The sequence below is a fragment of the Papio anubis genome, chromosome 14 (assembly GCF_008728515.1).
Source record: "Papio anubis isolate 15944 chromosome 14, Panubis1.0, whole genome shotgun sequence".
Taxonomy (NCBI): Eukaryota; Metazoa; Chordata; class Mammalia; order Primates; family Cercopithecidae; genus Papio; species Papio anubis.
This window is the reverse complement of record NC_044989.1, coordinates 74,539,275-74,566,961: the sequence shown is the minus strand read 5'-3', so window position 1 is coordinate 74,566,961 and position 27,687 is coordinate 74,539,275. Positions and strand designations below refer to the sequence as shown.

Here is a 27,687-nt window from a genome sequence, read left to right as displayed (position 1 = left end):
AAAGCTTTCCTGGAAGTCTTACCCAAGGTACTTCTACCTAAATCTCATCGGCTAGAATAGTGTCACATGACTGCTCCTAAAATCAGTGACTGGCTAAGGGCAACCAGATTACCATTAATGGTTTATATAGATCCCAACTCATGCCTGAGCCTAGGGAAGGTGACTGCTGGCAATCAAGGGCCCTGTGTCTCTACCTGAACAAAATGGAGTTTTGTAAATAGGCAAGAAGAAGAGGGAATGGATGTTGGGCAGTGTAGCAGACATGCTAGATAACTACCCAATGCCCATTCTCCCTTTTTCCCTTACTGACAGACTCAATTTTATTTTTTTCCAGTAAAAACTTACTTTCCTAGAGTCCTTTGTCATATGACCCAGGTATGGTTTTCAGTAACCACATCTAGGTCACCTTTGTCAACAAGTAATTTTTAGTGGAAGTATATCCCAAATATTGTACCAAACATACACTCAAAGTTATTTGTTGTTATCTGAAATTCAAATGTAACTGGGCAAACTAGTTTTATTTGCTAAACTTGGCAACTCTATCCAGGAAGGAAGAAAAAGGAAAAGTGAAGGGGCTTTCTTCTGAAAATGCTTTATCTAGGAAGGGACTCCTTCCTCAAGTTCTTTCTCCTGCATCTCTTCAGCCAGAGAGAGCTGAAGAGCATCTGAGGGAAGTGATTCTTTTTAGTTGGCCATAGTGCTACTGTGGCTGGAGCAGAAGTCAGAAAGTCAGAGCAGCAAGGGCAATGGGCATCAGGGAGGTAGCTAGCAGCATTCTCCACAGGTGTTTTATACTCTCCAAATAGTTACATCCAGTGGTGATGTTCAAAATATTTAACAACCAACATGGCACTGATGTTGACCAACCAAAATGAATACCTGATCACTAAAAATGGACACCAACCATAAAGAGCAGCCATACCAATGCATATCGGTGGAATATCAACCCTGTTTCTATTGCTATTTTCAGGGAAATTAACACTCACTTGATTTATTATGACTGTGTAAATATTGCCCACAGTTGAGTATAGTGTACCATGATTACTTTTCCTTTCTGTGACTATTCTTGACAAGCTTTTTGTATCCTCTCGTAATAGTCAAACACATCAAGACCATTTTTCAGAACCAGGTTTTTTCCTGAGGACATCCTGTCCAGTGCCTGCTCTAAAATGTGCCTGTTGCTCTCTGGACTGTTGCAGGGTTCTTCTCCGGCGACTTTTCTTTGCCCATCTTTTGTGGTGAATCCCGTTTTCCAGACTTAATTTCTTTCTTAGTGCAAGTCCTTGTTAGAGTTCCTCCTTCAATCACTTCCTGAAATAAAGGTGCATCGAAGGTAAATTTTTGAGATAGTTTATGTCTGAAAATGCCCCTATTCTACTCTCCCACTTGATTGATAGCTTGATTGGGACTGGAATTCTAGGTTGGAAATAATTTTGTCTCACTTTTGGAAGCATGATTTCATTGTCTTGTAGCTTCCACTATAGCGATTGAGAAATCTGATGTCAATTCTTGTTTCGGATTCTTGGTAGGTGACTTATTTTTTTCTGGAAGCTTTTAAGATCTTTTTATCCATGATGTCCTAATGCTTCATAATCATGTGACTTGGAGTGGATTTTTTAAAAATTATTTTTTCTGAGCTGAATGAAAGTTCTTTCAATCAGAAAATTCAAATCCTTCAGTTCTAGAAAATATTCTCATGTTATTTCATTGATAATTTTCTCTCCACTATTTTTTTATCTCTGTTTTGGGAATTCCTATTACTTTGATGTTTGGGCCTCCTGGATTGATTCTCTGGTTTTCTTGTTTTATCATAGTATTTGTTTAATCTCTTTTTATTTGTGTTCTATTATCTGATATACTCCTTCAAATTTATGTTCCAAGTCTTTTATTGAAAATTTTCTTCTAAGATATTTTTAATTCTGCTTTTCTTGTTGTCATGAATACAATGTCTTTTCTTGTTTCTGTTGTGATTTCCTCTAATTTGGTCTTGAGAGCTGTCTCTGCAGAGTAGCCAGAAACCAAGATAGCCACTTTCTAGGAGAGCTCTAACCAGGAGGAAAATAAGGTTTAGGTGGTCAGGTGAGACACAATGAAACCAAAATGCATAAAACAGAAAAAATTTATTACTTACAGATCTTGGAGAGGTTAGGGGTAGCTGGTGGGAAGTCAAGAGGCAGTAGGATGTTCAATCAGTGAATGGGGGGAGAGAGAGAGAGAGAGAGAGCGCGAGAATCACATGGGGAGGGGAAGTTTTAACTAGGCCAAAGGAGTACAACTAATTGGGTTTCAAACAACTTATGTCAGGCCAAAAACTGGATGCCAAGGAAGGAACTATATTAAACAAACCTATAACAATCTCCTTGAAGATATTAACTATCTTTGTTTTTGTCTTTGTTTTGTAATCTTTGCACGGGGGTCATGCTAATCTTTTATTATCCCAATTTTAGTATATGTGCTACTAAAGTGAGCACCAGTTACATAGTTTTTAAAATAACTTAAACATTTTAAAATATATATTTAGGGAGTAAAAGTGCAGGTTTCTTACATGCATACATTTCATTGTGGTGAAGTTTGAGTTTAGGGTACTCATCACCCGAACAGTGAACAGTGTACCCAATAGGTCACTTTTCAACCCTCACCCCCTCCTACCCTCCTATCTTTTGTAGTCTCCAGTGTCTGTTATTTCACTCTACATGTCCGTGTGTACCAATTGTTAGCTCCCACTTTTAAGTGAGAACACACAGGATTTGTCTTTCTGTTTCTGAGTTATTTCACTGAGGATAACGGCCTCCAGTTTCATCCATGTTGCTGCGAAAGACATGATTTCATTTTCTATGGCTGAGTAGCATTCCATTATAAATATACACACACATATATATATATATATTACATTTTCTTTATCCAATCCTACATTGATCACACTTAAGTTGATTCCATATCTTTGCTATTGTGAATAGTGCTGCAATAAACATACAAGTGCTGGTATCTTTTTTAATATAATGATTCTTTTCCTTTGGGCATATACCAGTAGTGGGATTGCTGGATCAAATGGTAGTTTTATTTTTAGTTCTTTGAGAATCCTCCATACTGTTTTCCATAAAGGTTGTACTAATTTACATTCCCACCAACAGTGCATGTTTTCTCTGCAGCCTGGCCAACATGTGTTATTTTTAGACTTTGTGTGTGTGTGTGTGTGTGTGTGTGTGTGTGTGTGTGTGTGTGTAAGACAGAGTCTCACTCTGTTGCCCAGGCTGGAGCGCAGTGGCACAATCTCAGTCTGCAACCTCTGCCTCCCGGGTTCAAGCAATTCTCGTGCCTCAGCCTCCTATCTGGGATTACAGGCACGCACCACCACACCTGGCTAATTTTTGTATTTTTAGTAGAGACGGGGTTTTACCGTGTTATCAGCCAGGCTGATCTTGAACTCCTGACCTCAGGCCATCCCCCCACCTCGGCCTCCCAAACTGCTGGGATTACAGGCATAAGCCACCTTGCCAGGCCTAGACTTTTTAATAACAGCCATTCTGGCTGGTGTAAGATGATATCCCATTGTGGTTTTAATTTGCATTTCTCTGATGATTAGTGATATTGAGCATTTTTTATGTTTGTTGGCCATTTCTATGTCTTCTTTTGCCAAATATCTGTTCATGTCCTTTGCCCACTTTTTAATGGGGTTGTTATTTCTTTTTGAGTTGTTTGAGTTCCTCGCAGATTCTAGATATTAGCTCTTTGTCACATGCACAGTGTGTAATATTTTTTTTTCATGCTGTAGGTTGTCTGTTTACTTTGTTCATTGTTTATTTTGCTGTGTAGAAGCTTTTTAGTTTAATTAAGTACCATTTGTCTATTTTTGCTTTTGTGGCATTTGCTACTACATAGTTTTAGTGGTTTCTTTGGCTGCCTACATTGCTCCTGCTTCCTTGGACTTTTTCTTTTCCTGTTTGTTTTGGTGTCTGTCATTCTGGTGATTCTTGGCTGGCTGTCCATGTTTTGAAGTGGAACTGCTAAACAGCTGCCAAGTGGCCAGGCTGGACTTGTTGAATGATAGACTTACAGTGGGCAATTGGATGCAGCCCTTGCCATTTTGCCAGAGGTGCCCAAAATGTTGGAATCTGAAAGTTCTCCAATGTCCTGCCTGGAGGGCCTAACCTTCATTAGGGTTCTAGGAGTCCAACAGGCAAAGGGCTGAGGGGCTAACTGCATTTACTTAACTCCTTTTTGTTTCCCCAGTGAAATTACTCCTTTTTGCCCTCAGCTATCCAGGGATCTTCTGTCCTAGGCTTTAGTCTCCTACAGGGCACCTCCATATTCTGAGTAGAAGGGGCATTATAGGAGACTAGAGCCTAGAAGAGAGACCTGAGGATTTAATCAGAACTCCTTATGAAGATTTCCCACCATCTCCCCTGTGTTCAGCCCACTCTGCATCATGGTCTTCAGATGTCCCTATTGCCTCTGATGTCCTATTTCTATCTTTGAGAAACATTTTGTATATGTAGAAGCTATCTAATCCTTGAAAGTTCAGATAAAACATTTTAAAAAACTATTTGTTCCTGGTGTTTATTTTTCTTTGCATTATAGAAAAATTTTCAAACACAACAAAAGTAAAATAAACGATGATGACCCTATTAACTTAAAAATCACATAATCTATGCGTTTAGAGAGAAGTATTTCTTGTAAAGGGTTACAGGCTGCAAGGTGGCCATGTTACAGGCTGGGAACCACAGCCTTAGGGTAGATCAGAGATGGGCACTTCGAAGGAAGAGGGGTAATGACTGCGTTGGCCAAACATGCATATTCAATAGGTTACAGGAGGATCTATGAATATTCATGAAGGTGGTCCTGATACATGTGTATTGAACAAACATGCATATTACACATGCCCATATTCACCTTGGGATGGGGCCGTTACATTTAAATGTATTACATTAGGCATTATACATTAGAATATCTTTGTAGGAGTTCAGGTGCACAGCCTCTGTAAACTGACCAGAACCAGTCCATGGTTCGTGATCTTATCAGGAGAAAGTTACTGAAGTTAGTCTTTTGTTCAATCAAAGCTATAGTTATGGCTTATGGAGCAGGGGGTTGGTTAGTCAGCGTCTGCTGGTAGATGTGCTGCGAATTGTTCTAATATTGCTTGTCTCAAGGCCAGTGCTTGTTTAGCTGCTAGAGGAAAAGAAAAACCTTGTGGCAGTTAGGACACAGCTATTCTTCAAGTGTAGGTGTGCATGACTTAACCCTTGCCTGGCCTGGCTTTAGGTCTTGTTTATAGTTTGGTACCTTATTGCCACAAAGGATCTGTTCTGTTAGTCTTATTCTCAATTTTAACATAAATGCTGATCAGTTATGTCTACACTGCAAAAAGGAGAGAATATAACAAGGTGTGTCTGACCTCCTATCCTGTCTTGGCCAGGATTCGGTTTTTAATATATGCCTGGGATCCCAAGGCATATATTGGCGAAGAGGGAGTCCATTCAGTTGGTGGGGAGGCTTAGGATTTTATTTTTAGTTTACAACTCTTTTTTTTTTTCAAATCTTTTGTAGCATAACTTCAATAATTATCAATATATGACTGATTGTGGTGCCTTTCCTACAATCATTTCAATTGTTATTGGTTAATTTAGGTTTTCTAATTTTTTTAAAGTCAATTTTGACACTTCTATTACTTTTGTAGTGAAGTATCCATTTATTAGCCTTGTGGCTAAGGGTTATAGTTCCAGAAATAGATTGTCTGGTTTTGTTTTTCCATGTGGGTAGTCATTTAAGCTCTCTGTGTCTGGGTTTCCTCATTTGTAAAATGGGAATAATAATGTTATTTATTTCATAGGATTATTGAGAAGATTCAATTAAATCATATATGCAAAGCACTTAAAATAGTATCTGGCACATAGCAATGTAATTGTTATTGTTTAAGTTTTATTGTTATTATTTAAGTTTTAAAATTGGCATGAATTTTTTAATGGAATTATAATTTTTAAATTCCCAACTATATTTTAAGTTATGTCCGTTTTTCATTCCTAGTGTTGTTTACTTAAAATTCTTCTTTTCTTCTGATTGATCTTACATAGAATGCCTTTGTTTTTTCTTTTTTTTCTTTTTCATAGAGACAGAGTCTCACTCTGTCACCCAGGCTGTAATGCAGTGGCACAATCATATATGGCTCACTGCAGCCTCAAACTTCTGGACTCATATGATCCTCCCACATCAGCCTCCCAAGTAGCTTAGGACTACAGCACACCATCACACCTGGTGCATATTTATATATACACACACATATATATATTTATAAAATATGTATCTAATATAGATATACACATATATCTAACAAGATATATATATGTGTGTGTATTATAGAGATGAAGTCTCATTATGTTGCTCAGGCTGGTCGTGAACTCCTGGCCTCAAGCAATCCTTCTGCCTTGGCCTCCCAAAGTGGAGGGATTACAGGTGTGAGCCACCACACCTGGCTCGACTGCCTATCTTAATAATCTTTTTTTTTTTTTTTTTTTTGAGACGCAGTCTCGCTCTGTCGCCCAGGCTGGAGTGCAGTGGCGCGATCTGGGCTCACTGCAAGCTCCGCCTCCCGGGTTCACGCCATTCTCCTGCCTCAGCCTCCCGAGTAGCTGGGACTACAGGCGCCCACCACCTTGCCCGGCTAGTTTTTTGTATTCTTTTTAGTAGAGACGGGGTTTCACCATGTTGGCCAGGATGGTCTCGATCTCCTGACCTCGTGATCCGCCCGTCTCGGCCTCCCAAAGTGCTGGGATTACAGGCTTGAGCCACCGCGCCCAGCTGCTATCTTAATAATCTTTTAAAGTAATTGCCTTCTTTCCTTGTTCCCTCTAAGTATGCTGCATCCCACAAGTTTCAATATGTTGTATTTATAAATGTTGAGTTCAAATATTTAATAATTTCTATTGTGGTTTCCTGTTAAACCCATGATTAGAAATTACTATATATACAAGTATATTTATATAAAATAATTTTGAATGATGGTTTTAATAGGAAACCACAATATAAATTTGGCTTATTATATATAAACTATAGAAGCATAATAAATTTACTTTTCTGAGGCTTTTCTGTGACCTAGTATATGTGCTTTCTTTGTAAATGGTGTCATTTGTACTTGAAAAGGAAGTGTGTTCTCTGTTTGAAATTATTCTTCAATTTGTTTATATGTCCTTTTTTTTTTTCTTTTTTAAGACAGAGTCTTGCTCTGTTGCCCAGGCTGGTGTGCAGTGTGCAATCTCAGCTCATTGCAAAGTCCACCTCCCGGGTTCAAGAGATTCTCTTGCCTCAGCCTCCCTAGCAACTGTTATTATAGGCGCATGCCACCACACCTGGCTAATTTTTGTATTTTTAGTAGAGATGGAGTTTCAGTATGTTGGCCAGGCTGGTCTCGAACTCCTGATTTCAGGTGACCCACCCGCCTCAGCCTCTCAAAGTGCTGGGATTACAGTTGTGAGTCACCACACCCGGCTATATGTCCTTTTGTCTTAGTTTTTTATCTGTATTAAAATCTCCCATTGTGACTATGGATTTGGCCATTTATCCTTGAAATCCTACCCTTTTTAATGTATACATTTTGAGGCTGTGTTCCTTTTACTTTATAGTCATGAAGGTGAAGGAGAAGGCTGGGGTAGGAAAGCTGGACCACACTAACCACAGGAGGAGATTTCCGGATCAGAAAGGTGAGGTCACTTTGAGGACTTTACGCAAATCTCAGGAGGCACTGAGAAGTCTCTGGATGTCTTTATAACAACTCTTGCAGCTGGAGAGTCTAGGGAGCAGGTCCCTTTTCCTGACTCATCCACAGTGTCTCCTTGAGGCTGGTGGGACCAGCCTTCATGGTATCCCCAGGTGACTGCATGGTCAGGCCGGAGACAGGAAACTGCCACTTTGCCTGTGTAGATTAGAGTATAGCTTCCCCAACACAAAATGTAACTCACCTAATTTTACAAGATCTGCAAACCATAATAAATGCCAAATATCAACATTTTATATTAATAGATTCCCAAACTGCCAGCTCAGTTAAAACCAGTGCAAGAGGATGTTGGGGTGGCAGGTATTTCTGTTGCTCCAGAATTGCTGACTTTAGAGGCCCGAAGCCTCCTACACACTACAGAGAAGAAGCCACAGGGCTTATGAAAAGGCAGTCAGATGGGTGGCTAGTGCCATCATTACCCCAGCCCCATGTAAAGAAAATACCAACCTCACTGTCCACCTACAGGCTCTGTGAGCTGCAGAATGCGTAGAGCCACTTTGGAGCTGTCAAGCAAGAAAAATGCCCTAAAGAGTTGCTAGGAGAACTTGGCACATGTCCTGAGCCAAACTGCAAGATACTTACGGTGAGAGGAGAGGTCCTGCAGAGCCACGAAGGAGAATGTAGACTTGGGTGAGGGCAAGCCACTCTCCACAGTTCACCAGCTAAATCACCATGCTCTTTTGATTATGATAGAAGCCAAGAAAAGATGGGACAATTTAGATTCAGAACAGAAAGTAAAATATTTTTTTGACAGCCATCTCCTCTGATTTTTTTAATAAGTATACTCTTCCTGTGTATGGCCCCTTACAATTTGCATAATCATGTTCTCATACATGATCCCATTCTATCTTTTCAGACGCCAGTTTGGTAGAGAAAGGATTTTCATTCCCACATTACAGATGAGTTCACTGAGTCCCACAGAGGCAGGATGGCCACAGATCAAGTAAAGGACAAACCAGGGAGCACCCAGGGCAGCTGCCTCTTGGGTTGGGGTCTTTTTGATAATACCTGCTTCTTTTCATTTCCATTCCTGGCCTCAAGGGTGGAGAATAGGAACTTGTCGTTGGAAGACCCAAATATGCTAAGCCCTTAGAGTGGAACTACTTACCTCTAAGTGCTAGTGTCTACTTCTTATCTCAAATTGCAGCTTGCTTAAACAATGCAGTGTAGGGAAGGGAAGTTCCACCATGATATGGGGAGGTGAGAGGAGGAAGAAGGGAAACTAGTCATTCTGACACCCGTCCCCTAGGAAGCGAGGCCACACTTCATAATAATCTCCACTTCATTTTTTTCATCCCTGTTACATCCAGGGGAGAATGGGATCCAGAAGAGCATGCAGTGGGGTGAGCTGGGACTATATACAGATTTGGACACTGACATCCAAGTAACCTGACCCCAGTACCTAGGAATGCACCAACCAGAGTAGACTCATACAACGTCTCTCTAAAGCATATTCAACATCTCTCTAAAAGGCTTAGACATGCTTCTCCATAGTTCAGTTGAGAAACAGTATAGTGTTATTTGAAAGTGGACATAGATTAATTCTAACTGTATATTGCAAAGTCTAGGGCAACCACTATAATTTTTTAAGGGGTATAATTGATACACTCAGAGATGAGAGAAAACAGAATCATATAAAGTGCTCAATTAAAACCACAGGAGGAGCTGGGCATAGTGGCATGTGCCTGTAGTCCCAGCTACCCAGGAGACAGAGGCAGGAGAATTGCTTGAGGCTAAGAGTTTGAGGCCAGCCTGGGCAACATAGCAAGACCCTCTTTCTTAAAAAAAAAAAAAAAGGACAAGTGTTGGCCAGGCGCGGTGGCTCAAGCCTGTAATCCCAGCACTTTGGGAGGCCAAGACAGGCAGATCACGAGGTCAGGAGATTGAGACCATCCTGGCTAACACGGTGAAACCCCGTCTCTACTAAAAAATACAAAAAACTAGCCGGGCGAGGTGGCGGGCACCTGTCATCCCAGCTACTCAGGAGGCTGAGGCAGGAGAATGGCGTAAACCCGGGAGGCGGAGCTTGCAGTGAGCTGAGATCCGGCCACTGCACTCCAGCCTGGGCGACAGAGCAAGACTCCGTCTCAAAAAAAAAAAAAAAAAAAAAAGGACAAGTGCCACAAATACAAAATAGTTGTAAACATGGTAGATATTAATTCACTGATATCAATAATCACTTTATTTATTTATTTAGAGACGAAGTCTTGCTCTGTCGCTCAGGCTGGAGTGCAATGGTGCATCTCAGCTCACTGCAACCTCTGCCTTCCGGGTTCAAGCAATTCTCGTGCCTCAGCCTCCCAAGTAGCTGGGACTGCAGGTTCACACCACTACGCTGGTTTATTTTTTATGTTTTTAGTAGAGATGGGGTTTCGCCATGTTGGCCAAGCTGGTCTTGAACTCCTGGCCTCAAGTGATCCATTCACCTCGGCCTCCCAAAGTGCTGAGATTACAGGTGTGAGCCACTGCGCCTGGTCAATGATTACTTTAAATATGAATGGTCTAAACATATCAATTAAAAGACAGAGGATGTTAGAAAGGCTCAAAAAACAAGACCCAACTATGTGACAAGAAACCTACATTAAATATAAAGACACAGGCCAGGTGCGATGGTTCACACCTGTAATCCCAGTACTTTGGGAGGCTGAGGTGGGAAGACCACTTGAGGTTAGGAGTTCGAGACCAACCTGGCCAACATGGTAAAACCCTGTCTCTACTAAAAATACATAAATTAGCCGGGCATGGTGGCACACACCTGTAATCCCAGCTACTCGGAAGGCTGAGGCAGGAAATCACTTGAATCCTGCAGGTGGAAGCTGCACAGAGCAAGACTCCATCTCAAAAAAAATGCAAATACACACACACACACATATATATGCACACACACACATATATATACATAGATAGATAGATAGATAGATAGATAGATAGATAGATAGATACAGATGAATTAGAAGTAAAGAGAGGGAGAAAGATATTCCATGATAATACTAATCAAAAGAAAGCACGAATAGGTATCTTAATTTCAGACAAAGAAGAATTCAGAGCAAAGAACATCTCTTTAACAGGGATAAGGGAGGGCATTGCATCATGATAAAAGGGTCAGTTCTTCAGGAAAACATAATAGTCCTTAACATGTATACACCTAACAGCAGAGCATCAAAATACATGAGGCAAAAAAATGACAAAACTGAAGAAGAACAGACAAATCAGCTATTATAGTTGTAGACTTCAACACCCATCTACCAGTAATTAACAGATCGTGCAGGCGGAAAATCAGTAATGATACAGTTGAGAGGAACAGCATGTTAATCACCTGGATTTAATTGACATTTGTGTAATGCTTCGGCCAACAACAGCAGAATACACATTCTTCTCAAGCTCATGTGGAATATCCACCAAGACAGACCACATTCTGGGACATAAAACACACCTGAACAAATTTAAAGGAACAGAAGTCATGCAGAGTATGCTGTAACACCACATTGGAATTAAACTAAAAATCAATAACAGAAAGATTACTGGAAAATCCCAACAGATTTAGAGATTAAACTATATACTTCTAAATAATATATGAGTAGTCAAAGAAGAAGTCTTAAGAAAATTTTGAAAATATTTTTGACTAAACGAAAATGAAAGTTTAACTTATCAAAATTTGTGGGATGCAGCAAAAGCAGTGCTTAGAGGAAGATGAATAACATTAAATGCATATATTAGAAAAGAAGAAAGATCTAAAAGCAACAACCTAAGCTCCCATTTTAGGAAACAAGAGAAGGAATTGCAAAATAATCCTAAAGCAAGAAGAAAAAAGGGATAATACCAAATAGAGCAGAAATCAGTGAAATTAGAAATAGGAAACAATAGAGAAAAATCAATGAAACTGAGGCTATCTCTTAAAAAGATTAATAAAATGGATGAATCTCTAGCCAGGCTAACCAAGGAAAAAAGGGAGAAGACATACATTAATATCAGAAATGAAAGGTGATCATTATTGATTCCATGGACATTAAAAGGATAATAAAGGAATATTATGAACAACTCTGTGCCTACAAATTTGATGACTTAGGTGAAATGGACTAATTTATTGAAAGACACAAACTACTAAAACTCACACAGGAGAAATAAATAATTTGAACAGGTCTATTACTATCAGAGAGGTAATAGATAATAATTAACAACTTTACAAAAAAAAAAAAAAAAAGAGCAACAGACCTTGATGATTTCACTAGCAAATTCTGCCAAACATTTAAGGAAGAAAGGATATCAATTGTCTACAATCTCTTCCAGAAAATAGAAGCAGAAGGAATACTTTCTCACTAATCCCATGAGGTCAGCATTATCCCAGTACAAAACCAGATAAAGACATGACAAGAAAGAAAAACTACAGATCAATATCCTTTATGAATATATATGCAAAAATCCTCCACAAAATGCTGGCAGATCAAATTCAACAATGTATAAAAATAATTATACACCATGACCCAAAAGGATTTATCCCAGGTATTTAAGGCTGGTTCAGTATTCAAAAGTCAATTAAGACAATTCATCATATCAATAGGCCAAAGAAGAAAAATCACACAATAATGTCAATCGATGCAGAAAAAGCATTTGACAAAATCTAACACCTATTCATAGTAAAAACTTGCAGTAAACTAGGAAGAGAGGGAAATTTCCTCAACTTGATTTTTAAAAAATCTACAAAAAAACTATAGCTAACATCATACTTAATGATGAGAAACTCAAAACTTTCCTACTGAGATCAGGAACAAAGCAAAGAGATCCCCTTTCACCAGCCCTTTTCAATATCATACTGGAAATTCTAGCTAATGCAATAAGACAAGAAAAGGAAATAAATGTATATAGTTTGGGAAGGAAGAAATAAAACTATCTTTGTTCACAGATGATATAACTGTCTATGCAGAAAATTCCAAAGAATTTACCAAACAACTCCTGTAACTAATAAGTGACTATAACAAGGTCTCAGGATGTAGTCTTAGGGTACAGTTGCTTTTCTATATACCAGCCATTGGAATTTGAAATTTAAGACATGATACACTAGCACCAAAAATTTTAGACATAAATCTAACAAAATGTATACAGGATCTACATGAGAAAAACTATAAAGGTAATGAAGGAAATCAAAGATCTAAGTAAATGAAAAAATATTTCATGTTCATGCATAGGAAAATTCAACAATGTTGTCAGTCCTCCCCAACTTGATCTATAGATGCAATATAATCCCAGTAAAAATCTTAGCAAGTTATTTTTTTTGGATGCCGACATATTGATTCTAAAGTGTATATGGTAAGGCAAAAGACCCAGAATATCCAACATAACACTGAAGAAGTACAAAGTTGAATGACTGACACTACTCAACTTCAAGACTTACTGTAAAGCTACTACAATCAAGTGTGATATTGTCAAAAGAGCAGACAAATTGATCAGTGGAACAGAATAAATAGCCCAAAAATGGACCCACACAAATATAATCAGCTGATCTTTGACAAAGACACAAAGGCAATTTAATGGAAGAAGAATAATATTTTTAGCAAATGGTGATGGAATGACTGGACATTCATATGCTAAAAAAAAAAAAAAGAATCCAGGCCGGGTGCAATGGCTCATACCAGTAATCCCAGCACTTTGGGAGGCCAAGGCGAGAGGATTGTTTGAGCCCAGGAGTTCAAGACTAGCCTGGGCAATGTAGAGATTTTGAGACTACTAAAAATTTTTTTAAAAATAGCTGGGTGTGGTGATGCATGCTTGTGATCTCAGCTATTCTGGAGGCTGAGGTGGGAGGATTACTTGAGCACAGGAGGTCAAAGCTGCAGTAAGCCATGATCATGCCACTGCACTCCAGTCTGGATGACAGAGTAAGACTCTGTCTCAAAAAAAAAAAAAAAAATTCAGACATAGTCCTTACACCTTTCAAAAAATCATCTTAAAGTGGATCTTAAACCTAAATGTATAATGCAAAACTATAAAACTTCTAGAAGATAACATATGAGAAAATCTAGGTGACCTTAGGTCTGGTGATGAGTTTTTAGATACAACCCTAAAAGCATAACTGATGAAAGAAAAAAATGATAAGCTGGACTCTACTAAAATTAAAAACTTGTGCTCTATGAAAGACATTTAAGAGAATGGAAAGAAAACCCACAGACTAGGAGAAAATATTTGCAAAATGTATATATCTGATAAAAGACTTGCATCTGAAAATACCAAAAGAACTTTTAAAACTCAACAATAAGGAAACAAACAACCCAATTTTAAAATGGACAAATGATATGAGCAAACACCTCATCAAAGAAGATATACAGATGGCAAATAAGATATACAGATGGCAAATATACAGATTCTAAATGTCATATGTCATTCAGGAATTGAAAATTAAAACAATGAGATCCACTAACACCTATTAGAATGGCTATTTTTTAAAAAACTGACAATACCAAATGCTGGTGAGGATGCAAAGCAATAGGAAATGCTCTTCCATTGCTGGTGGGAATGCAAATGGTATAACCACTTTGGAAGACGATATGGCAGTTTCTTACAAAACTGAACATAGTCCTGTCATCTGAACCAGTAATCATGTTCCTAGGTATTTACCCAATTAAATTGAAAATTATGTTCACATAGAAGCCTACATATGAATGTTTGTAGCTACTCTATTCATTATCACCAAAACTGGAGGCCACCAAGATGTCCTTCAATAGGAGAATGAATGAACAAACTACAGTACATTCATCAGTGAAGTATTGTTCAGAGATAAAAAGAAATGAGGTCATTGGCAAAGCCTGAGTCCTTTCCTCTCACTTTCCTCCCTGGCCAGCATGAGGTTCACCACTTGTTCCACCTTCTCCAACTACCAGTCCCTGGGCTCTGTCCAGCCACCAAGCTATGGTGCCTGGCTGGTCAGCAGTGCGGCCAGCATCTATGTAGGCGCTGGGGGCTCTGGTTCCCAGATCTTTGTGTCCTGCTGCACCAACTTCCAGGGCGATATGGAGTCTGGAGGCCTGACCATGGGGATGGCTGGGAGTCTGGCAGGAATGGGAGGCATCCTGAATGAGAAGGAGATCATGCAAAGCCTGAATGACCACCTGGCCTCCTACCTGGACAGAGTGAGGAGCCTGGAGACTGAGAACAGGAAGCTGGAGAGCAAAATCCGGGAGCACCTGGAGAAGAAGGGACCCCAGGTCAGAGACTGGAGCCATTACTTCAAGACCACTGAGGACATAAGGGCTCAGATCTTCACAAATACTTTGGACAATGCCCACATAGTTGTGCAGATCGACAGGGCCCATCTTGCTGCTGATGACTTCAGAATCAAGTATGAGACAGAGCTTGCCATGCACCAGTCTGTGGAGAGTGACATCAGTGGGCTCCACAAGGTCATTGATGACACCAATGTCACTTGGCTGCAGCTGGAGACAGAGATCGAGGCTCTCAAGGAGGAGCTGCTCTTCATGAAGAAGAACCATGAAGAGGAAGTAAAAGGCCTACAAGCCCAGATTTCCAGCTCTGGGTTGACCATGGAGGTAGATGCCCCCCAATCTCAGGACTTCGCCAAGATCATGGCAGACATCTGGGCCCAATATAATGAGCTGGCTCGGAAGAGCTGAGAGGAGCTAGACAAGTACTGGTCTCAGCAGATGGAGAAGGGCACCACAGTGGTCACCATATAGTCTGCCAAGGTTGGAGCTGCTGAGATGATGCTCATGAAGCTGAGATGTACAGTCCAGTCCTTGGAGATTGACCTGGACTCCATGAGAAATCTGAAGGCCATCTTGGAGAACACCCTGAGGGAGGTGGAGGCCCAGATGGAGCAGCTCAATGGGCTCATGCTGCACCTGGAGTCAGAGCTGGCACAGACCTGGGCAGAGGGACAGCCCCAGGCCCAGGAGTACAAGGCCCTGCTGAATATCAAGCTCAAGCTGGAGGCTGAGATCACCACCTACCACTGCCTGCTGGAAGATGGTGAGGACTTCAGTCTTGGTGATGCCCTGGACAGCGGCAACTCCATGCAAATCATCCAGAAGACCACTACCCACCAGATAGTAGGTGGCAAAGTGGTGTCTGAGAACAATGACACCAAAGTTCTGAGACATTAAGCCAGCAGAAGCAGGGTACCCTTTGGGGAGCAAGAGGCCAATAAAAAGTTCAGAGGTTAAAAAAAAACAACAAAAGAAATGAGCTATCAAAGGCCGGGCGCGGTGGCTCAAGCCTGTAATCCCAGCACTTTGGGAGGCCGAGACGGGTGGATCACGAGGTCAGGAGATCGAGACCATCCTGGCTAACACAGTGAAACCTCGTCTCTACTAAAAATACAAAAACTTAGCCGGGCGAGGTCGCAGGCGCCTGTAGTCCCAGCTACTCGGGAGGCTGAGGCAGGAGAATGGCGTGAACCCAGGAGGCGGAGGTTGCAGTGAGCTGAGATCCGGCCACTGCACTCCAGCCTGGGTGACAGAGCGAGACTCCGTCTCAAAAAAAAAAAAAAAAAAAAGAAATGAGCTATCAAACCTTGAAAACACATGGAGGAAGCTTAAATGTATATTGCTAATTGAAAGAGCCAATATGAAAAGGCTTCATAATATATGATTCCTGTAAGAGTTAAAGAAAGGAAAGAAACATGGAAAGTGGCTTGACAGTCAAAGACAGGTTTATTTTGGAGAATAAACCTGAGAGGGGCTTCTGGCCGATTTGGGTCAGAAGCACTCTCTCTTACAGACTAAGACTATTTATTTTAGAGTGAGAGAACTTACCACAAGCTTGGAATGTTTCTCTGGGGGGGAGAAGTTTATGGTGGGGTTGGACTGTCTCTGATGGGAGAGGCAGTTATCCTGGGGCTGACATCTCTCTGGCCGGAGGGGAGGTTATCTCAGGGCTGGCATGTCTCTGGTCAGGGAGGGGTTTGGAATGTTTCTAGTTGGAGATGTTATTTGTGGTTTATGGTCATGCTTAGCTTAGCCATTAGGCTGATGCCCTTTGGATTTACATGGTTTTTGATCAAGGTGAACTTTAGAATGGCAGTGCTTATCCAACAAGATGGCGATGCTCCCGCTCTGTCAATTCCAACTCTATGATATTTTGGAAAAGGCAAAATTGTAGAGATAGTAAGTAAAAAGGGGGTTGGAGCCAGACATGGTGGCTCACGCCTATAATCCCAGCACTTTGGGAGGCCAAGGTGGGTGGATTATGAGGTCAGGAGTTCAAGACCAGCCTAGCTAACATGACGAAACCCTGTTTCTACTAAAGATACAAAAAATTAGCCAGGCATGGTGGTGCACGCCTGTAATCCCAGCTACTTGGGAGGCTGAGGCAGGAGAATCGCTTGAACCTGGGAGGGGGAGGTTGCAGTGAGCCGAGATCACACCGTTGCATTCCAGCCTGGGCGACAGGGCAAGACTCCGTCTCAAAAAAAAAAGTGGGGGGGCGGGTTGGAGAGAGGAAGGGGTGGGATGAAGAGGCGAAACAAAGGATATTTAGAGTAGTGAAGCTATTCTATATGATATATAATTGTAGATGGTTGTCCTTATGCATTTGTCAAAACCCATAGAAGTATCTAGACAATAGAAGAGTAAACTTTAATGTAAACTATATAGTTAATAATAATGTATCGGTATTGGCTCATTAATTATAACAAATGCACCACACTAATGCAAGATGTTAATAATAGGGAAAACTGTAGGGGTGGAGGTGGGGTTAGGGTGGAGGTAGGTACATTGAACTCTGTGTACTGTCTGCTCAATAATTCTGTAAATCTAAAACTGTTCTAAAAATCTATTAATTATTTTAAAAATTGTTGACTTAAGACAACACTGATGTTAAACTGGTAGCAATATCCTATCTGAGAGGTGAGGGAATTCCAGCTGCCTCTGTGTGCTTTGCCCACTACCCTGGTTTTCAATAGTAATCAGGCTTACTAGTGGGATTCTGAATTAGGGCTCTTGGTAACTTTAGTTCTTAGAAATTTTAGTTTACAAAGCCAGCTTTGTGAAACTCTCAATAACTCACTTTTCTGATAAGTAGTCTCTGTAGTCCTTGATTGTTAGTAAAAATGGCCCTCAGTAGAAATGCATATGACTTTCCCCTAACAATCAAAGAGAGCACTTGGCATTTTGAACTACATCTGTGACCCACTAAGGGACTTTCCCCTGAACCACGTGTCATAAGTCATATCCAGTAATCACTGTTCCGGACAAGCAAGAACGGGGAATTGGGAGTTCTGCTCATTCTAACAGAATTCTAATTATAGCACTGAGGGTATTCCCTCCAGCAACTGTTGATTTGGTTCATTACTGGAGCTCTGTCAAACCCAAGCCTCAGGGCAATGACCCCATCCTGGCATTCCGTGTCTTCCGTTTTGCTTCTGCAGCCCAATCTCTTCATAACTGATGGATATTATGGGAAAATGCCAATTTTCAGTAACCCTGCCTCTCCTGTCTTTTGTGCTGTGCCCACAGAATGCCCTCCTATCCACATTGGGCTTCCAGTACCCACGTACCCTCAAAGAAAAACTGACCAGAAGGGACATCTTTCGGGCCTGCAAAAAGTCCACTGGGGCCTGCGGCCAGACCAGCCACAGCAGGAACTGACTGGCCCAGGGAGTGGGACAAGCAGCCGGGACAGCAGCGTGGATCTTATCAGCAGGACTCGTGAGTTCCTTGAGCAGTGCATTCTGGGGAGCCATCGTGCTGGTGTGTCCAGATGGGACCCAGCAGGGCAGGGGGGATTTTCTGGAGAATGTGGGTAATGCTCCACATGGCTCAGCCTAGCTTCTCAGGCCCCCTCTGCTCTGCTTCCATTTTTGGCCAGCCTTCCTGCTCATTGACCCTTTTGGTCAGACTGAAGCCCTCTGTCTTTCTCTAGGGACTTTGAGACCTCCACTGTGATCCATTCTGTGTTGATTTCATGGTTTAATTCTCAGAATTATTTCCCTCATTTCCAAATTCCAAGGACCATACGGTCGTTGCTTTAAGAACCAATAATGGACATGCTTGTTTTGTACAAGGCATTGTGTTCAGTAAACTGAAGTTCTTGTTACATTAGCTCCACCCTCTCTCCTCACTGGAACTGAAAGGCCTGGTACAGAATTGTCTAGTCACCCTGCATTATAGCTTGCAAGACACCTAGGAAGCTTTCTCCCAGGACAACAAAGACCCCAGGACTGCCTCTACTCCTTCAGAAAACAGCACTGGGCTAATTAAAAATCAGTCTTTTTTGCTCTTTCCTGTGGAAAGAAAATTATCAATCTTAAGAGGAGTAAAAATAACTGGAATTCTTAGAGCACAAATATGACATTTTATTTTCTAGACTTTACTGATGTTTCTGGGGACGTGATTTCACTCTCAGCATATCCCAAACCTGCCTAATAAATAGTATTAGTTTGGTTTCTACTGTATATATAGCTCACTGTCTTAAGCATGGAAAAGTTGGTTTATTTTACCTTCCAAGGAGTGTCAGAGGCAGTGACTGCATCTTAGTATCCTGGCAGGAGACCTGATGCACCTGCTCTCACAGGCCATGAGAGCTACCCCCAACCCCGCAGAGCCCTCTGCAACCCCGCTCATTGGCATTAGGTCGACCAGGGCCTGTGGCTTTTCCAGAGTAAATGTGCCTTTGTAGGAGATGGGGTAATGGTAAATCCTTTGGAGAAGTGCAGTGTAAGAGATGGGCTGTAGTTAAAATACAACACACACACACACACAACACACATACAAAACACGTGCACATGCACGCATGCGCACGCACACACACACGCACACACACAGAGTCTTGCTCAGGAGTGGGAACATCAGAGACCAAGAGGAAAGCAAGCCTGCTGGGAAGACCTCTTGCCCCCATGTTGGTTCTGGATGCCTCACACATATTGACATGGTCTCTGAGATATTCCCCTGTCACCCCACCGCCTCTCCTATATTCAGGATTGAGGTCGTCCTTGGAAAGTAGAGTCTGCTGGGTCCCTCCTGAGCCAGAGAAGAAGAAAGCAGTTTAGATTTGATGCCCTCTGCTCAAAGACTCTAGAAGAGGTGACATGGAACATCACAGAAGTAGTTGTAGATGGTGGATTTGACATTGCTTTGGTGGTTTCTCGTTCAGTTAAGTGGACACTGATTTTAACTGCAAACCAAAGAAAAAAGAATGTAGAACCCTTTGGCATATATATATTTTTTGAGACACAGTCTCATTCTGTTGCCCAGGCTGGAGTTCAGTGGCGCGATCTCGGCTCACTGCAACCTCTGCCTCCTGGGTTCAAGTGATTCTCGTGCCTCAGCCTCGCGAGTAGCTGGGATTACAGGCACCCACCACCATACCCAGCTAATTTTTGTATTTTTAGTAGAGACAGAGTTTCACCATGTTGGCCAGGCTGGTCTCAAACTCCTGACCTCAAGTGATCTACCTGCTTCAACCTCCCAAAGTGCTGGGATTACAGGCATGAGCCACCACGTCCAGCCCCTTTTTCGTATTTGTACCAAATATATTGGTGCATTTCCTTCACCGCCTGCTCTTCCTATACTATGTGTATGTGTTACTGGCTTGTTCCCAATAGGGCTGTGGAGTAGGAAAGGGAGAATGGGAGAGCCTGGGAGGACAGGGAATTTTAGGCCATGTCTCATAAGCTGGACTAAAGTGAAGACCCCTTTTAAAGGGAAAATAAAGTCCTGTGAACCCACGAAAATGCATTTTTATATTTGTAGGGCCCCAGGAAGCCACATATTCCAATTTGAGAAATAATCTAACTAATTACGGTTTTATTCCATAAAAATATCTTCCAATTATGAATTGTAAGCCAAGTTTTGCTATTCCATCTAATAGAAGGAATTTTTTAAGATTATCATCAAAATGGAAGCAAAATTTAAAAGTTCAAGTGAAACGTTTCTACCCCTGAGAATACATTCCAGACCCCAGTTCCAGACACTCCAGTTTGAGGAAGCCACAAAGCCTGATAACAAGGTCACCAACCACAGTGATTTTTCTGCAGCCCATGGGCATTGAGTTGGTTTCTGCCATTCTTCATGGAGTGGAAGTCTCAACCCGCTTTCACTTCTTCATGGAGTGGAAGTCTCAACCCGCTTTCAGTTCTAAGCAAAATGGGCACTGTATGTGTGATACAGATATAAACCTTGCTCTTGCCACATCTCAGGGATAGTGTCAATGCCCTATGGAAGGGAAAATGAAACGGCGCCAGAATCGTTTTACCTGCCTCATCTGGATAATTGTCTGAATCCCACTTCTCTTTGCTGTAGGACACCTGAACACATATGTTTTTCCTCTCTGAGTGCCCTGTCTGTTCTATAAATCCATCCAGACACCTAGACAGGGGGCCCAGCTGGTCTGGCTGCATAGCCCAGCAGGAACTCCCACTTCAGAGGACAGGGGCATCCTGCAGAGTATGAGGGGCCTGGGCCAGGCAGGGTGGCTAGATGTGTCTGGGCCTGAGGGTCAGGCACACTATGCAGATGGAGGATTGAGCAGAGACCCCTTCAGTTCCTTCCTTACAGAATAATGGCAAAGATCCAATAAGACAGTGTATGTGAAGGGGCTTGGTACCTGTGAAAGCCCCCTGAGAATGATAGTTCAATATCATTTTTTAAATGTATAATATTAATAATCATAACTATAAAGTTGAAACAAAGGCCGGGTAGCTCACTTTTATTCCTTTCTCAGAGACCCATGAGGGTGCCTTTGATATATACTGCAAGGTTCCTAACCTCCAGGACAGTTTTGAAATACACAATCCAGCTGCCTGACATGTTAGATGTGAATGGGGCTTGGGTGTCTGTACTTTTCTATTAAGTTCCAGAGTACCTGGTTAAAAGATACACTATCCTAAAGAAATTTGATGGTTCCGTGAACCACATTTAACTTACAGAACCCTGTGAAGTCCCTGCTCTCACTCCAGTTGAGGCCCAACTAACTGCTGGTCCTCATTCCCACAGCAGGTCAGGGTCAGGAAAGAGGCCAGCCCAGGCATCCTTGTCCTTCTTGTACTGGCTCCATGCCCTACATGGAAAGCAGCCCCTTGCTTCAAAGTTGCCCTCTGGATCATGTCAGAGCCCCTTGGAGAAGACATCTTGCACCTGGAGATGGTAGACCCACAAACAGATAAGCATAAATTGGTGGGAGGTATGCTGATGGAAGTCTGCACAGGAAACTATAGGAGGACAAACAGGAGCACATAGGCCCAGGTGGTGAGTGGTGGCAGAGGGGGCAGCACGGGCTTCCTGGAGCAGGTGACACCTGTCATGAGTCTTAAATGATAAGTAAAAATTAGCTAGAAAAGGCAGCTGGGAGGATTAAAGAAAAGGAAATTCATACATTTCTCTTTTCTAGCTTTATTGAGATATAATTGACAAAATTATATATGTTTAAGGTATAAAACATGATTTGATAAACATATCACATTGTGATATGTGATATGTGAATTGTGATATGTTTATCACATTGTGATATGATTGCTACAATCAAATTGGTTAACACCTTCATCACCACTCATAGTTACCTTTGTGCGTGTGTATGGTAAGAACACTTAAGATCTCTTTAAGCAAATTTCAAGTATGCAATACAGTATTGTTAATGATAGTCACCATGCAGTACATTAGATCCCTGGAAAATTTTCATCTTTGACCAACATCTCCCCATCTTCCACATCCAACCCCTGGTAAACATTGTTCTGCCCTCTGTTTCTATGAGTTCAGCTTTTTCAGATTCCATATATAAGTGAGAACATGCAATAGTTCTGGCTTATTTCACTTAGCATCACGCCCTCCAGGTTCTTCCATGTTGAAACAAATGGCAGAATTTCCTACTTTTTTATGGCTGAATAATATTCTGTTGTATATATTTATATATGCCACATTTTTTTTATCCCTTCTTCTGTCAGTAGACATGCAGGTTATTTCTGTTTTGGCTATTGTGAATAATGCTGCAGTGAACATGGGCATGTGGATATCTTTTTAAGATACTGATTTGGCCTCCTTTGGATGTACACCCAGAGATGGGATTGTTGGATCATATGCTAGTTCTACTTTTTATGTTTTGAGGAACTTCCAGATTATTTTCCATAATGGCTGTACCAATTTACATTCCCACCAACAGTGCACAAGTGTTCCCTTTTCTCCACATCCTCGCCAATACTAGTTACCTTTTGTCTTTTTGTAGCCATTCTAACAGTTATGAGGTGATATCTCACTATGGTTTTGGTTTTAATTTGCATTTCCCTGATGATTAGTGATGGTGAGCACTTTTTCATGTACCTATTGGCCATTTCTATGGTGTATTAGTCCGTTCTCATGCTGCTAACAAAGACATACCCGAGGTTGAGTAGTTTATAAAGAAAAAGAGGCTTACTGGACTCACAGTTCCACATGGTTGGGGAAGGTTCACAGTCATGGCAGAAGGTGAAGGAGGAGCAAAGGCATGTTTTACATGGTGGCAGACAAGAGAGCATGTGCAGGGGAACTGCCCTTTATAAAACTGTCAGGTCTCATGAAATTTATTTATTTATTTTTTTTTTATTTTTATTTTTTTTTTAATTTTTTAATTTTATTTATTTATTTATTTATTTATTTTTTGATTAAAGACTTTTTTTAAAAATTTATTTATTATTATTATACTTTAAGTTGTAGGGTACATGTGCATAACGTGCAGGTTTGTTACATATGTATACTTGTGCCATGTTGCTGTGCTGCACCCATCAACTCGTCATTTACATCAGGTATAACTCCCAATGCAATCCCTCCCCCCTCCCCCCTCCCCATGATAGGCCCCGGTGTGTAATGTTCCCCTTCCTGAGTCCAAGTGATCTCATTGTTCAGTTCCCACCTATGAGTGAGAACATGCGGTGTTTGGTTTTCAGTTCTTGTGATAGTTTGCTAAGAATGATGGTTTCCAGCTGCATCCATGTCCCTACAAAGGACACAAACTCATCCTTTTTTATGGCTGCATAGTATTCCATGGTGTATATGTGCCACATTTTCTTAATCCAATCTGTCACTGATGGACATTTGGGTTGATTCCAAGTCTTTGCTATTGTGAATAGTGCTGCAATAAACATACGTGTGCATGTGTCTTTATAGCAGCATAATTTATAATCCTTTGGGTATATACCCAGTAATGGGATGGCTGGGTCATATGGTACATCTAGTTCTAGATCCTTGAGGAATTGCCATACTGTTTTCCATAATGGTTGAACTAGTTTACAATCCCACCAACAGTGTAAAAGCGTTCCTATTTCTCCACATCCTCTCCAGCACCTGTTGTTTCCTGACTTTTTAATGATTGCCATTCTAACTGGTGTGAGATGGTATCTCATTGTGGTTTTGATTTGCATTTCTCTGATGGCCAGTGATGATGAGCATTTTTTCATGTGTCTGTTGGCTGTATGAATGTCTTCTTTTGAGAAATGTCTGTTCATATCCTTTGCCCACTTTTTGATGGGGTTGTTTGTTTTTTTCTTGTAAATTTGTTTGAGTTCTTTGTAGGTTCTGGATATTAGCCCTTTGTCAGATGAGTAGATTGCAAAAATTTTCTCCCATTCTGTAGGTTGCCTGTTCACTCTGATGGTAGTTTCTTTTGCTGTGCAGAAGCTCTTTAGTTTAATGAGATCCCATTTGTCAATTTTGGCTTTTGCTGCCATTGCTTTTGGTGTTTTAGACATGAAGTCTTTGCCCATGCCTATGTCCTGAATGGTACTACCTAGGTTTTCCTCTAGGATTTTTATGGTATTAGGTCTAACATTTAAGTCTCTAATCCATCTTGAATTAATTTTCGTATAAGGAGTAAGGAAAGGATCCAGTTTCAGCTTTCTACTTATGGCTAGCCAATTTTCCCAGCACCATTTATTAAATAGGGAATCCTTTCCCCATTTCTTGTTTCTCTCAGGTTTGTCAAAGATCAGATGGCTGTAGATGTGTGGTATTATTTCTGAGGACTCTGTTCTGTTCCATTGGTCTATATCTCTGTTTTGGTACCAGTACCATGCTGTTTTGGTTACTGTAGCCTTGTAGTATAGTTTGAAGTCAGGTAGCGTGATGCCTCCAGCTTTGTTCTTTTGACTTAGGATTGTCTTGGAGATGCGGGCTCTTTTTTGGTTCCATATGAACTTTAAAGCAGTTTTTTCCAATTCTGTGAAGAAACTCATTGGTAGCTTGATGGGGATGGCATTGAATCTATAAATTACCTTGGGCAGTATGGCCATTTTCAAGATATTGATTCTTCCTATCCATGAGCATGGTATGTTCTTCCATTTGTTTGTGTCCTCTTTTATTTCACTGAGCAGTGGTTTGTAGTTCTCCTTGAAGAGGTCCTTTACATCCCTTGTAAGTTGGATTCCTAGGTATTTTATTCTCTTTGAAGCACTTGTGAATGGAAGTTCATTCATGATTTGGCTCTCTGTATTTATTTATTTATTGAGATGGAGTTTTGCTCTTATTGCCCAGGATGGAGTGCAATGGTGCAATCTCGGCTCCCTGCAACCTCTGCCACCCGGGTTCAAGCAATTCTCCTGCCTCAGCCTCCCAAATAGCTGGGATTACATGCGGGTGCCACCACGTCCAGCTAATTTTTGTATTTTTAGTAGAGATGGGGTTTCTCCATGTTGGTCAGGCTGGTCTCGAACTCCCGACCTCAGGTGATCTGCCTGCCTCAGCCTCCCAAAGTGCTGGGATTACAGGTGCGAGCCTCCCATGACACATAGATATTATGGGAGCTACAATTCAAGATAAGATTTGGGTGGTGACGCAGCCAAACCATATCATACGTCTTCTTTAGAAAAACATCTATTCAGATCCTTGGCCTTTTTTTAAGGGTCTCACTGTGTTGCCCAGGCTGGACTTGAACTCCTGGGATCAAGCTATCCTCTTGCCTCAGCCTCCTGAGGCACTGGAACAACAGGCACATGCTCCTGTACCTGGCTTCCTTTGCCCATTTAAAAATAGGATTATTTGGGTTTTTTGCTATTGAGTTGTATGAGTTCCTTATATATTTTGCGTATTAAGCCCTTATCAGATACATAGCTTGCAGATCTTTTCTCCCATTCTATGGGTTGCCTTTTCATTTTGTTGATTGTTTCCTTTGCCATGCAGAAGCCTTTTCATATGGTGTTGTTACATTAGTTTATTTTTGCTTTTGTTACCTATGCTTTTGGTGCCATATCAAAAAAAAAAAAAAATCACTGCCAAGACCAGTGTAAAATAACTTTTCTCCTGTTTTCCTTTAGCACTTTTATGTTTTGAGGTCTTACATTTAAGCCTTTAATCCATTTCAAGTTAGTTTTTTGTCAGTGGTATAAGATGGAGTCCAATTTTATTCTTCTGCATGTGGATATCCAGTCTTTTCAACACCATTTATTGAAGAGACTAGTCTTTTCACTTTGGGTATTCTTACCACCCTTGTCAGATATTAGTTGACCATGTGTGTGTGCATTTGTTTCTGTGCTTTCTATTATATTCCCTTGGTCCATGTGCCTGTCTTTATGCCAGTACCATACTGTTTAGATTACTATAGCTTTGTAATATAATTTGAAATCAGAAATTACATCTTCTCAATCCTCACACCACCAGTAAAAGAGAGATATTATTATCCCCATCTTCATATTGAGAAACTAAGGTTCAAAGAGATGTAGCATAATGTAGATGTTAATCAGTGAAGGTGGGAAATAAAAACAGATCTATTGACTCCAAAGACTGTGCTTGCCCTTTCACTACATTACTTTCCTTTGTAAGATGTCATTGGTCAGTCACCATATTGGACCCAGGCTGATAATGATGTCCTTTCAAGTACCCAAATTGCTTTATGTTGAAAGGAATAGATAGGTAGGAAATAATAGGCCATAGCAGTTGGTTTATTTATTTTCTCTCTTCCTCCTTATCACACCTTCCCCCCAGTGTGAATATATTAATAATTTAGGAAGTCAATACTTAGTAGCCAATCAATTTTGACTCAAGCAGAACTCGTATGATGAATAGAATCATCAAACTGTGGTGAAAGTCAGTAGGAGCCAGGATTTCTACCCTGGGGGAAAAAAATGTGTTTTCTGGCTGTGAAAACCTCTTGAGAGGCCATTAGGAGAAAGAGGATTAGAAGCAGCTTTAGAAATGTGGTTGCACTTCCACTTTTCTAGGCTGCTAATAAGAACTGGAGCCAAGATTTAAGAGAAACAAGGTTGGTCAAACCCAGCCGGGGTGTGTAGACCCTGGAGTCTCAGTATTCTCATCTGGAGAGTGGAAGATTGTTGCAGGGTGGCCAGTTGTCTCAATCTGCCCAGGACTGAGACATGTCCCAGGATAAGGGAGGTAGGACTTTCAGTGCTGAAACCAGGTTGGTCCTAGCCAAACTACATGGTTGTTCATGCCAAATTGCTATGAGTTGTTAAATGAGAGATAAATAGATATTAGATACCTCACATGGTGCATGGTGCATGGTAGGCACTTAACATATAGTTGGTTCACTTTATACACATTAACCCAATTTAAGAGCACCATGCCAAAATCTTTTTCCTCTACAAGTGGGCATTTGTTTGGTTTGGCTGCCCTCATTGGTACTGAGAAGCTTATGAGATCCTTCTGATGGGAGGAGTGTGAAAAATATTCAAGCCTTCATCTATTTGCCAGGCATTGAGCAACACTGGGGTCACCAGAAGATCAAAATTACCCCAAGATGAGAAGTAAAGGAGAGAAAGGCTCTCTATTAAGACACTGGAACCTCACAAGGTTCCAAAGCCTTAGGACCAAAGACATGTTTCATGCTGTCTTTCTTTTCTGTTAAAGAAGGAGCAAGGGTTAGGATAGAAAATAAGTTTATCTCTAAAACATCTCTTGCACTAAAGAGTTCCTGAGGCAGGCTACGTTTCAAACATAGGAGCAAAGACAATTGGCTTTCTTTTTTTTTCTTCTTCTTTTTTTTTTTTTTGAGACAAAGTC

The 27,687-nt window shown here is 41.0% G+C and overlaps 1 protein-coding gene, 1 non-coding gene and 1 pseudogene across 9 annotated transcripts in view; 2 read left to right on the top strand and 1 right to left on the bottom strand.

Annotated features, from left to right (window-relative positions):
• The window catches only part of LOC101014941 (electrogenic sodium bicarbonate cotransporter 4), a 129,691-nt gene that overhangs the window by 40,122 nt on the left and 61,882 nt on the right, over nt 1–27,687 (top strand). For 4 of the 7 annotated variants that reach the window (XM_031655287.1, XM_031655286.1, XM_031655288.1 and 1 more), the window contains 2 exons: nt 7,614–7,691; nt 18,229–18,420. In XM_031655287.1, the coding sequence (XP_031511147.1) occupies nt 7,616–7,691; nt 18,229–18,420 (268 nt within the window). In that variant the 5' untranslated portion in view covers nt 7,614–7,615. Of the gene's footprint in view, nt 1–7,395; nt 7,692–18,228; nt 18,421–27,687 lie in introns of those variants that run through there. The other 3 variants (XM_031655285.1, XM_031655291.1, XM_031655290.1) reach the window with 2 other exon arrangements.
• Nucleotides 2,369–2,471, bottom strand: LOC116270402. The gene has a single exon (XR_004178441.1). It is a non-coding gene; the product is annotated as a U6 spliceosomal RNA (small nuclear RNA).
• Nucleotides 14,548–16,016, top strand: LOC101015879 (annotated as a pseudogene). Its single transcript, XR_162296.5, has one exon. The product of XR_162296.5 is annotated as a keratin, type I cytoskeletal 18 pseudogene (transcript).